Source organism: Pteropus medius, unplaced genomic scaffold (genome assembly GCF_902729225.1).
Source record: "Pteropus medius unplaced genomic scaffold, Ma_sr-lr_union100, whole genome shotgun sequence".
Lineage (NCBI taxonomy): Eukaryota > Metazoa > Chordata > Mammalia > Chiroptera > Pteropodidae > Pteropus > Pteropus medius.
Window position 1 is genome coordinate 17,996,103 of NW_024349802.1, and position 13,019 is coordinate 18,009,121.

Below are 13,019 nucleotides of genomic sequence, written 5' to 3' on the forward strand. Positions count from 1 at the left end.
CCAGACCCTGTCCCGAGACCTGAGGGCCTCGTGTAGATTTGCCCTCACAGTGCCCCTGGAAGGTAGGTATTGTTACTCCCGTTTCACAGAAGAAACTGAGACCCCGGAAGATTTTTTAAAAAGTATGAAACCTCCCTCAAAAGACAGAACCAGTGTCTTAGTTGGCAGCCTTTGCGTCCGAAAGCATTCGGATTCTAGGCCTGATTTAAAACCAGGTCTTGACTCCAAAATAAGCTTCCCTATCACCTTGCTCTGCCCCCTGAATCGAAACGAAGTTAACTGTGGTGGCTGTCACTAGCAGCCACAAACTAGGGCCTCCCCACGGCCCAAACTGGGGCTGCTAAGGAAGGTCTTAGGGCTTCTTTCCCATAAGTCTGAATGAGCTTTTTGCTCCATTTGCGCGTCTGTAGGAATCAGGCACCAAGATTTTCAGAACTTTCTAGGCCTAATGAATCTCAGTTGTTGAGACCTGGCTTCTCCTGCTGCCACTGAAACATCACGAACTTCTGCTATCTTTCTGGCAAAGGGTCAGATGTCGCTTTTCTTATTCGATGTATGATGTTCTGAGCCCCAGTTTTCCCATCTGTAAAATGCAGACACCATCACCTCTCTTTCATTCAGGGCCAAATATACCGTGTAAAGAACCCAGGCTTCTGTACCAGACAGGTTTCCTCTAAATTCTAGCCCAGGTCCTCATAGGCTGGGCAACTGTGGGCCACAAAGTTGCCTCCTGGTCTGTCAGATGAGATGACAGTGCCCCTCCGGGGGTTGGTATGAGTGTAGAATGAGATGATGTGCACGAAGCACTTGGACCAAAGCCTGGCGAACAGTGGGTACCATATCCTGCATCCTCTCACACAGTCTCACAGACACCCTGGGAGGTGGACAGAGCCAGTTTCCCCCACCTGACACCTGAGGAGACTAAGCCTCGGTGATGAAGGAATTTGAAGCCAGGTGTCCTGGCTCCCAGCAGGACAGTCCTACAAGAAGCCTCACTCGGCTTCCCAGGAGCAGGCCCTCCTCATCTCCGCCCAAGGCTCAAGCTTAGCTCCAAATCTGGTCAGTTCACTGGCCTCCAGAGAAGCCTCAGGTGAGACGGATGGACACAAAGCCCATTTCTGAGTCTGAGAACATGGGAGAAAGACCATGCTTGGCTGAGGCCCTGTCCCTGCCCCTTTCCTCAGCACTGCCCATGCCATCCCACCCCATCTCACATAGAGCGGCTCACCTGAGGACACAGAGGACACAGAGTCACCGAACATTCAGGTTGGCAGAACTCCTGGAGACCAGGGACTCAGCCTCCTTATCAAACTATTGGGGGCCCAGTAAGGGGTTGTGACTTGCCCAAGGACACAGAGCGCATAGGGTGCAGAGATTGGCTCCCAACCCAGGGCTTTTCTCAGAGGACCCCAGCGCCCCAACATGCTCCCTGATGTTTTGGGTCCTGAGCTTATCTATTTCCCACGTCAAATACAAGCTTCATGGAGGCTAGGCCAGGACGCCCCTTGGCCCTCTGGATCCCCGGAGCCTGGAACAGGCCTGCCCAACAGGCACTCAATATTGAACGAATGAGTGTGCCAGGCATCATGCTATGTGCTCAGCCTCTGGAACCTCAAAGCCTCACAGCACAACTTCATGAGCAAACCAGAGGTGAAGGAAGTTAAACAGTCTGCACCGGACCAACCGCCCAATCAGCGTTTGCAGCTCCAAAGTCCACCACACTCTCCCCAACATCGCATGCCCCTCAGGGCAAGGGCCCTGCCCAACACGGCTCTTAGCACATGGTGGGCACTCAGCAAACATAACAATTATCCTCTTCAATGTCAGTCACCACAGTGAGTGATGAATTCTTTGTCTCTTAATTCTGCTAAGGGAATGAGTCTATCTGAGACCATGAGCTCTGCCAGGTCACTCTGGGAGCTTGCCTGGGGCTAGAGATGAGGTGCCATGAGTGAATGAATGAATGAACGAGTGGATGGCATCAATCCAGGGTCTGGGGCTGCTGTCTTTGCCCTGTTCCCTGGAATTTCCCAGTCACCTGGTAGCCTCTTTCCCTAGGAGCCCAGAGCCCAGCCTCCTGGTCAGTTCTTGTCTCCTTCATGGAAACTGGAGACTGAGGATGGGAAGAAACCCATCCCTGCCAGGACACACCTCATTCCAGCCTCTCCTACAAGGAGTCAAGGGGACGAACCAGAGCAAGTCCATGGGCTTATGGCGAGCCATGGGACCCGTGCCACCTCTCTTGCCTTCTCAGCTGGGACTTTAAGAATTCTTCCAGCGTGACATTTTATGAGCCTGTGCTTAACGCCCTGTCTCCTGTGGCTACTTCTCAGAGAGGCCAGCAAAGTAGTCCAGGATGTGGATCCTTAGCCACTCTCCCTGAGTGTGGGTCCTGGCTCTGCTACTTAATAACTGTGTGACCTTGGGCAAGGGACTTCCCCATGCCTCAGTTTCCCCATATGTATAATGGAGCTTACTAATAGTACTTATCTCATAGGGTGGTTCTGAAGATTAAGTGAGTTAAGAATATATTGATAGAAATGGCTAATACATATATAGTCCTCACAAAAAACTGGTTACTGTTCCAAGCCCTTTATATCAACTCATTTATGTAAACAATGACATATTATGTAAAGCACTTAGACCAGTGCCTGACACTCCGTAAGTGAGAGCTGTGATTACTATCAACTGCAAGTCTCTGAGTTGGAGGTTCCTCCTGAGGACGGCCTCTAACCTTAGCTAAGGATGCTTCCCAGCAGCCTAATATGTGATGGTTTGGTCTTAGTTTAAACTTTGGGGCTTGCAGCCTGCCGGACAACCCGCTGCACTATTGGACAGCTCTCACCATGGGCATCTGCCTCCTTCTTCTTTCAAGTTGAGATCTGTCCCCCTGAAAGTCCCTAGTTATAGTTCTAGTCCCTTTCCGCCTTCTGGAGGCCCGCAATGAGTGCCTGCTCCCTGACTGGTCTTCTCTTCTCAGGGCTGAAGGCCTCCAGGATGTTGTTTGCGGGATCTGACTCAAGCTGGCCATCTACTCGTCAAGGGTCTCTGAGCTATCTGGATGCCTCTCTGAGTATAAGCACACAATTCTAGATATGGCTTGGATATTACAGAATATCAGGTCTGGGCTACCCCCTCCCCATTCTGAACACTATACTTCTATTAATGCAGCCTGAGACAGTGAGTAACTTGGCTGTGACTCCAGCCACTCCATTCACCAAGTACGCTAATAGTAGAAGCTTAGTGGGCAGGAATCTCTACAAGCTTCATTCTCTGAGACAGAATCTTAATCTCCTTAAATTTGAAGAAATTCACTCTAGTTCTGGGCCCCTCAGCAATCTCATTGCTGTGTGAGGGATTCATCTAGCAGCTTCTCAGTAGCAACCTGTGGCATTTCTCATTTTCCAGGTGTTCACCCAGACAGTCCAGGAGAGCTCCCTACAGATGGGCAAGCTGAGGCCCCAGAGAGGTTAAGTCACTCTCTCAAGGTCACACAGCATGCTGAGGCTGAGATGGGATCAGCGTTTCTGACCAATATTTCCCAGAATGTCTCTGCTGAGATCCTGAGGCAGCCCTTTGGGTTGGAGAGGAAATTACTTTTCATGGAGCTGACCAGGAGGAGGTAGGGGCATGCGGAAGAAGCCTGGCAGAGCTCAGTGATGCTCAGAGGGTGAGAGGCCTGTGCATGAAGCCTGAGGGCTCTGAAATATTAATGTCCTTTCTTTGCTCAGGGGAAAATGTTCCCCGGAGGATGACATTTCTAATTAACTTTAATGTTAGGTCAGAACCCACCCCACCAGCTGCTATTCTCACTTAGGAAGAAGACTTAACAAATTAACACCAGAAAATGGTTTTCTAAAAATCTTCTCTGAGGCCTGAAGAAGCTGAGGGAGGCACAGGGTTCCTCTTTTCTGACAAACAGGGGAAAAGCTCCGGGCTGAGCCAGCATCCTTTCCATCAGACATGGCCTTTGAAAGGTAGGGAAACTGAGGCAGGGAACAGGGTCCCAGTTCTGCCATTGGTAACCTGGAAGTGCCCTTTCTCCTCTCTGGGCCTCAGCTTCCCTATATATATAAAAGGGGCCTAGGTGAACCAAAATTGAAGACTTCACAAATGTTCCCATTCTATTCTCTCTAAAGCAGAGAACTATGATTGAAAATGTAGGGCCTCAGGGAAGCAACCCCGAGCCATCACCCCAGGTGGAAAATGTCTTTGGCAGCTCACATTTTATATTAATAGCGCGTACAAATTTTGCATTCTCTTCCAAATATTTCTGTCTGTTTAATATATAAATATTTGCCTTAAAATAATCTTTGAGTATGATTGATGTTCCAAAAATGTCATGTGGCTTCCTGTCAACCACAAGCTCTAGCTGAAAAAAAAATTAAGATTTATTAAACGATTACTATGTGCCAAACACTGTATAAGTACTTTATAAGCAGCCTCTCATTTCATCTGCACGGCAATCCTCTGAGGTGGGAACTACTATCATCACCTCTTCACTGTTAAGGAAACCGAAGCTCAGAGAGGTTGCGTAAGTTGTCCAAGGTCACCCAGCAAATGGACCCCAGTGAAAAAGCACAGAGCCAGCTCACCTCCACATCCCCGTCTGCTCTGAGACCAGGATTATGAGGTCACAAAGAGTCTCCTCAAAATTCAAATCTTACCATCAGAACAGCGAGCCTCAAATTTGGGGATTGTCTTAGAAACGCCGTGTCTCAGCCCAAGATAGACTTATAGAATCAGAATTCACAGGGCCCGCCAGGAAATCAGTTAGAAAATCATACTTGAGGGACTTAGAATGCTGACTAGACCCTAACAGGGGCTTCTTCTTCAAGACAATGTATTTTTAAAAGTTGTCACTACTGCAGTCGTAGAAGACTAGTTTGCTCTAGTGCCAGGCTGTGACGATAGTGGCCACGCCCCCTTTTCCCAGCTGGGAAATGACCAGAAAGCAACATACACAGGGTGGGGCTGATTTTCCAGGGCAATCTAGCCGTCAAGAGGCGGTCATGGCGCTTAGCATGTCAAAACTGCCTTAAAATCTGATGCAATTGAGCAAAAATATCAACACCATATAAAATGCTCTTTTCCCCATCATTGTATTCTTTTAGAGGCAAATTAAACTCCTGAAAAATCTCTAAACTGGTACAGCTGTGATCTCTCCAGGTCAAGTGTTTTTCTAGATTTCAGAGACTCTCAGGTGTCTCTGACAACGCTCGAGTCTGAGCACCCCTATATTCTCTGGTCTCCCAGTCCTAGCAGGATGAGGAGGACCAGGTACAGGAAGAACTGCAGGATGTCACCAACTCATCTAAGGATTTGGTGTCCTCTGAGCAGAAGTCAGCACTCCATTGTCCTTCTTCCAAGCTCCATACCTGGAGACCCCCAGAGCCAGAACCTGGACTGCCTGGGTTCAAATCCTGATTCCACCCTTACAAGCTATGGGACTTGGAGCCAATTGACTCAACTACTTTATTTCCTGGGCTGTAGAATGGGGTTAATCACAGGGCCTACCCCCTAGGGTAATCGTGATGTTCAGGCTACTACAAAGCACTTATAGTGTACCACACAGCGAGCATCCCATAAAAGATCCCATAAAAGCCATTATCCCTATTACTGTCCTCACTCTTTCCTCTCTTACTATCCAATCACACTTATCTGGGTTTTTGCTCCCTCGTCCGTCTGAGGGCTTTGGGGGACTGTTGGCCACTGGCCACAGTCACCCTTGCTTTGGGGGCTGCTCTCAAGCAGAGTTTCTGTACTCCAGTCAACTGTACTTTACTGCTTTCATACTTTCTTTTTCTTACTATTATTACTTCATGTTTCAAAAATCAACTCACTTAGAAAAATTGAAAAACACTTACTTCAAAAGGAAAATGTATACCACAACGATACATACATGACTCGATATGTTAGATTGTTTTTTTCTAACACATAGTAAATACATAACCCCTACGAGAGAAGGAAGGAACCAAAGCGAGGCTCTCTGTGGACGAGCAAGACACAGGGTTGGTGCTGGGGCCCTTCCAGGCCCGGGGATGTCAGTGATGGGGGCCTGCCAGGAGGTCCGGGGACGCAGACGCCGAAGGCAAGACCGCCCCTACCTTTGGTGTCTTCGTCCTCAATGGTGGTGTTGGTGCTCTCCGAAGATTCCTGCCAGAGAGAACACGGGAGGTGGTGAGGCCGGCCCGGCCAGCAGGAGAGGCACGGCCAGTGAGGGGCTGCCCCGGCTGCCTGATGCTGCGGCCCGGTTTCTGTAAGCCTCACCAGCTCTGCCATCCGGTTGCTACCCCGAAAACCCTGTCAGACTTCCAAGCCTAAGGAAGGGAAGGACCCAGCTAAGCAGGTGGCTGGTGGAGGGTGGGGAGTGGGCGTGGATGGAGGGATGGATGCGGAGAACCCTGGCCTTTCTGGAAGGGCTGGGAGGGGCTCCTGGGCTCTGTCTGCTTGAGGGAGGAAAGAGGGGGTGTGGAGGAGCAGAGAGACACATGGTGGCCACAGAATGGGGGAAGGAATACACACGTTGGCAGGAGAGGAAAAGAGAGAGAGAGAGAGAGAGAGGTCTGATATGAGAAATGCTGGGCTTTTCAGGGGAAGAAGAACCACACAACTGAGGGAGATAACGATGGAATCAGAAGAAAAGGGACGTGGGCCACCATACCACCATGGAACCTCTAGACAGAAGTAGGGGCTGGTGGTTCCTCTGCCACCGGCGGGCCCTGAGTAGCCTTGCTCAAGAAGGGCCTCTATGGCACCCACTGCTTTAGCCAAACAAACCCCCCCACCCCTCGCCGCACCTGGCACAAACCAAGCCCTGAGATGAGCTCCAGAGCAGAGGGCGGGAGAAGCGAGAAGCCGAGGGCTGGATGTGCAATAAGGTTCAAATCAACCTTCGTACCCAAGGGAGTTCTCAGGTCTACTGTCAGCTGCCGGTCTGGGCCGTGGGGTTGGAGGTGTCAACAGAAACACGCCAACAACACGCACACACAACACACATGTTGTCACACGAGGCACACGTACCAAGCACGCCCTGAGCACCCTCTCCCCGCCCCAGGTTCCCAGTGCAGCCTGCAGGAGGGAGGCAGGAGCGGGGGTCCGAGGCCCAGCATTTACCGGCGTTTGGGAGACGGCAGACACTCACCATTAACTGAACGCTGGAACTGGACTTTCTTTTCTGGAAAAACAAGGAGAAGAGATGGGACAGGAAAAGACACAGCGTGAAAACGGCAGGGAGCAGAGGAACGAACAACAGGGAGGTTTGCGGGGAGGATGGGCCTCAGGGACCTCCTGTGGTCCCGTGCCAGCATGGCGTCAGGGCAAGGAGTCGGGGCCACCGGCAACAGCTGACCTGGTGGGGCCAGTCCTCTCTCAGCCTGAAGTTCTGGGCATCGTGCACAGCTGCCTGGGTCTCACAATCCAACCACCGAGCTCCAGGCCAAGCCTCCCTTGGACCAGGGCTCCCTCTATGCCGAGCTCTGATGGGGAAGCCAGCCCTGGGTCTCGGATGCCAGTCACCTAAGGCCTCCAGAATCTAAAGCTCTAGAAGGACAAAAGGGCGCTCAGGTCTGGGGATGAGCCCCAGTCTCTCCTCCTAGACGCCACAGGCCGAAAGGATCCCACTCCTTGGTCGAGTGTCATCGTCACTTAGGAAACTTGTGTCAAACATACATAACCAGGCCCCTCTGTGGAGTTTAGTAACTCACTCCATGATGGGGCCTGGGGATCTCTATTTTAAACAATATCTCCAAGGTATTTCAGAGCAAGACCACGTGTGGGAACCAGTCCTCTAAGTGGCCTTTGAAATCCTGCTTGCATCCACAGCTTCCCAGTGACTGGCCTATTCAGTTCCTTTATGCTGATAGAGAAACTGAGGCACAGCCAGACACACAGCAGAGCCCAGAATTTGAGTCTTTGGTTCCTGCCATTTTTGCCTTTCTAGCTTTTGGGAGATTTGTAGCTTCCCCTGTATTACCGGCTGTGACCAAGGGAAAGAGAGAGGACAAGTGCAGATTATCTTCTCCTTCTCTCAGCTCTAAGCCAGGAGTCTTCGAGACTCACATTCACAGAAGGTTGCAGGTCAAGACTGACACTTGCATTACACAGATGAGAAACTGGGGCCCAGCGGTGGGCAGTGATCTGCCCAAGGTCTCTCAGCTGGCCGCTAGCAGAGCGGAGGCTGGACCCCCTGAGTGCAGGCTCTCTCCTCTGCCCGGGCCTCCAGGTACCCAGGGCCTAACCGCTATTCAAAGGCTCCTACTTCCTGGACGCACTTACATCTAGGAGGCCAGGAGGATGCTCTCCTTGCTGCACTGTAGGGGCAGCAGACGAGGGACTTGAGATGCCCTCAGGGTAGTCTCTGAGGGCCTTTAGGTCTAATCCTGGGCTTTCTGACTGCAAGATCCAGAAGCCTCTGAGTGCCAGGAGCCTGAGACTCTGTGCTCTCCATCCACAAACATGGCAGGAGTGGCTTACTGGGCATTTCCAGGATAAATGCTCAGGCCTTGCATCTGTTCCAGGAGGGCTGGACAGTGTGCCTTCCAAAGCCAGCAGCCTACAGTCCTCTCTCCTCTCCTCTCCTCTCCCCTCTTCCGTTCTCCTCTTAGGGTCATTCTCATTCCTGGATGGAGCCAAGCCAGGCACAGCGTGTGTGAGAGGGACAGGCCCTCTCAGCTCAGCTATCAGCAGAAACCTGAGGAGTGGCCTGGGGGCCAGGAGGTTCCAGGCAGGACACAAGGAGGGAACACAGAGCAGAGACTATCAGATTCGGACATACAGTGACAGGATGGGACATGGGGGAGAGAGGTCACAACAGCACGAATGGGACACCAACAGGGGCAGTGAGTGGGGTTGAGGGGTGGGAGCAGTCAGCCCCTCTTCATAGAAGTAGAGGCCTCGGGGTGGCTGGGAGGGATGCATTGCTTCTTGGTAATAGAAAGACTCGATTTCCCTGAGTCATGAATGATAATAATACTAATAATAACCCCACACTGACCAACTTTGAGTTTAACTTACAAAGGGCTCTCACCGAAAGGAGAGTCACCTCTCTCAGAACTACACGGAGAGAAGCATCGTTCTAAGATTAGCAAGGGCGGTAGAAATGGAGTACGGTCAAAATTAGCCTCGAAAAGCCCTTAGAAGCCCATAAAGCACAGGGAACGTGTCGTATCTCCAACTCCAACCAGCCAGCTTTTCCTCCAGCGCTGGAACCAATCACCGCTTCTTCGGTTACGCCCCAGATGGAACCGCTGGCTTGTCTCTAGGGACCAAGCTGGGGGAAGAATCTGCGTTTCCCCACTCTGGCTGAATGTGTGTCTGTGAGAGGAGCACACGATGACTTCACCCGCAAACAACTCTGTTCTCCCATTGCACAGATGACAAAAGTGATGACCCAGGTCTCCCAGGGAGAAAACAGTGGGACCCAGACTCAAATCCACGGCTTCTTGACTTGAGGTCCAGTTTCTTTCATAGTGAAAACATGGCTGGACTCCCTGAGGGACATACTGCAGTCCAGGTGCCCCAAAGGCTGGGCAAGTCCCCTGGGTTACTCTTGTCTTCCAGCCGGACTTCCCGTTCTCCACCCCAAGGACAGGAAGGAGGCTAAGCTACAGAGAGACGATCGGGCCAGGAAACGTTCTTGAGCTTATGCTCATCTCCACCCAGACCGCCCTGAGAAGTCATTAGGATCTGTCCTGTGCTGTAGGAAGGAGCAGCACTTTCTTCAGCTGCGCCCACTGGAAAGCCCTGCCGTGGCCAGTGAGAGCCCCACCACGGGATATCCTCGCCCTCAGACAGTATCCGCCTGCTGGCCTTGCCCGGAGAAGAACCAGACTAGAGCTTTGTCCCAGGACCCCACCTGAGGGAGGCCCTGACCTCACACCGAGTGGCTCTGAGTCAGCCTCTGCCAGGGCCACACCCGAGAGCCAAGCAGACCAGGACAGCCCTCCCTCTGTCCCCTCCTCCTCCGCTGACCTGGGCCACAGCCCACCAGCACCTGTGGCCTCTGCTCCACATCCCCAAATACGATTTTCTCCAGGGAGCCCAGCACCCCATTGTCTACACACTAGGGCCAGAGATTGCCCCAGCTGCTCCACACCAGGCCGATCCCGCATTGCACGTCCCCCCATTACCCTTTAAAATTGGGGAGGGGATCTACTCATGGATAACCCAAAACAGCAGGTGAGCCAAAACTCAATTCTGAATTCCATTATAGGATTTGGGACATGTGTGTGTGTTAACTTTAGAAATTGGGTTAGCTTTAGATCTGTGGATTACCAAATATTTCCTTGCACAAACTTCGTTTTCAAGAGAAATCTCACCCAAAAGTTCAATACATAAAACAGAAAAGATAACACTGACCAGTACCTCATGCGCATGTGCCATGTACAGTCCTAAGCCCTCAACATACATGACCTTGGCTTATCCTCACAAACTGCCTTGTGAGGCGGGAACACCTTTACCCCCATTTCTTGAAGGAGGAAACACAGGCCCAGGGGATTCTAATAACCAGCCAAAGTCTGCTGCTGCTAAGCCCACCCAGGGTTTCTTAACCACGGGGCTGGCCGTTCATGGAGATGTTCTGATTGAAGCGAGCACGAGAAGCCCAGAGCTTTTCTGCTTGATCCCCACTCACCCTAGGTGCTGCCAGAACCTTTGGGCTCCAAGGAATTCACTTTGAAAACCACTGACTGTGGCTGATAACCAAATAATTATGCATTCCAGCATGAGAAGGGAAAATGATTATATAGGGCTTTGTTGCCTTTTTTTTTTTTTTTGCTTGTCTGTTTTTAAAGTGAAATCTTGGCCTAGACACCCAGCCCAGATCTTCTCCCATGTAACCCCCCGAAAGACCAAAGCCAGTGGCCTGAGACCGTAAATGCCGCTACAAACAAAGCCATGAAGCCACCAGCCCACCTGTGTTTGGACACTGGCCCACATCTTCCAATGTCCTGGGCACAGCCCAGCCCTGGGGCCCTGGGCAGACAGGGCTCTGAGCCCAGAGAAAGGCAGGATCTCAAGAGAGAACCCACAAGGCGAGCCAGTGGCAGGGAGAAGGGGGTTGCAGAAAGCGGGGATCAGGCCCCAGAGAGCAGAGGGAGAAGAGAGAGGAGGGGAGGAGGGGTCAGCGTGGTGTGGAGGGAAGTAGCTCGGGCATCGGGCATGGGGCTGGGAGCAGAGGGCAGGCCTGGTTCAGGGGGAGGAGGGGATGCTTGGCACTGACCCAACAGACCTTGGTAGGAAGGGGGTACCTCTGGACCCCAAAGCCGAGAGGAATGGCTGTTCATCCTCCACAGGCTTTGTGGATTGGACAGGGGTGTACTTAGGGCAGGGGCTCATTCCAGCCAGCCCACACTCTCTAAAGGGGAGGTCACCCCTCAGGATCATCTCTGTCCCACCCTGGTACCCTCTTGCCCACCAGTCCTCCAGCCCCAGAGAACCCGAGGAGCAGCCTTCAGATCTGCCCCTTTCCCTGTGCCCACCCAAACCCCAGACCACCTGCCTCTCTCACCCACTTCCAACTTCCCCACCCCCTGCCTCGCCTGCTTCCACCAGTCCTGGCAAGAAGGTGGCCACCGAAGCCCAGGTCTCCGGGTCTGGGGCCGGCGGGCTGCAGGAGTGGCCACGTCTGCCCCAGCCCTGAAAGCCAGGCCCACTGGCAGAAATGCTGCCGGAGGCCGGCCCTGGTGGGCCCCAGGGGGCTTACCTTCACACCATCATTCTTCTTGTTCCCGCCACTCTTCCCTCCTACGGAGGAGAGAAAGTAGAGGGTTAGCAACACCAAGCAGGGCACCAGGGCCCACAGGGCAAGGAAGAGCAGCATCCACGGGCAGCCGCACGGTGGGGATCCGGCTCAGCGATCTGGGGGACACCTCCGCCTCTCCTCCCTCCGCGGGAGCCGGGCTGCCGGCAGCCCACTAGGTGGCCTGGGCTCCCCAGTTCTCGGCGATCTCCAGTGGGTCGAGGGACGTATTCAGTGTGTCCTAAGACCGTGGGGTTGCTGTTTCAGCCTGGGGATTCCCTCTGGATCCTGGTCACCACCCGTGCTGGTGGTGGCCAACCCGGAGGCCCAGCTGCCCGGCCCAGGGCTGGATGCTCCCTCCCCAGCAGGGCCGCTCTAATTTTAGCCCCATGCTGCTGTGGAGGTCATGTGTCAGCCCTGCCTACTCACTCTGGACAGCTGCGAGTCGAGTTTTGCCAGTGACAAGAAGCAGATGCCCCGCTCTGGGGCTCACCCACCCATGCCAGAGCACCCATTCCCAGCAGAGGCCTTCCCACTCTCAAACTACGGAGCCCCAGGCTGGGGCTGGCTGAGTTCCTGGTGGCCAGAAAAAGCAGAGTGACAGCTCTCAGGGAGGCCCCACCTCTGCCCTGCCCAGCTTGGTATCCAGGTGCTCAGATCTCAAGCAAATGCTTTTAGTTAAACGAGACAGGGTATCTATAAAGTGCTTGGCATAGCACTTGACCTCTATGCGATAGATGCTCAGTAAATGGTAGCCACTACCAGTCTTCCTCCTGGTGGCCTGAAGAGGGTGAGCTGAAGACGAGGGGCGGTACAGGACATTGTAGCTCCTGAGGCTCTGAAGAACAGGACTCATGGCCGGTCCAACCTCCCAGTCACCCTCACATTTCCAATGACCCCTTCCTGGCTCTCGCCCAAAGTTTCCTTCTTGCAAAGCAAGTGTAGGGGTGGGCATCTCTGGATCCAAAGCCAGGGGAGGGCTGTCCATCCTCCACAGGCTCTGTGGGATGGACTAGGATGTACAGTAGAGTGGGGGGGGGGAATACTTGCCCCTCAAGTCTCAAGGGGACCCCTCTCAGCTCCAGCCCACTATTGCAGGACTGTGGGTCCCATGAGGCCACATAGTCTGATTTTCAAAAGAAGACAGAAATCGGCGCTTTTTCATGCAATCTCATGATGTTTAAGTGCTGGAAACGCTTTTCAAAAAAAGTTTTTAAAACAGCACCGCCCCCCACCCCCACCCCAAGCACATCTAGAGACTGGAACTGACCCACGGGCA

At 52.8% G+C, this 13,019-nt stretch overlaps 1 protein-coding gene across 1 annotated transcript in view; it reads right to left on the reverse strand.

The window, feature by feature from the left end:
• The window catches only part of CAMK2A (calcium/calmodulin dependent protein kinase II alpha), a 56,290-nt gene that overhangs the window by 7,760 nt on the left and 35,511 nt on the right, over nucleotides 1-13,019 (reverse strand). Inside the window, exons 13-15 of the mRNA XM_039836539.1 lie at nucleotides 11,705-11,745; nucleotides 7,145-7,177; nucleotides 6,108-6,156 (exon numbers count right to left, since the gene is read on the reverse strand). Of these exons, the coding sequence (XP_039692473.1) occupies nucleotides 6,108-6,156; nucleotides 7,145-7,177; nucleotides 11,705-11,745 (123 nt within the window). The remainder of the gene's footprint in view (nucleotides 1-6,107; nucleotides 6,157-7,144; nucleotides 7,178-11,704; nucleotides 11,746-13,019) is intronic.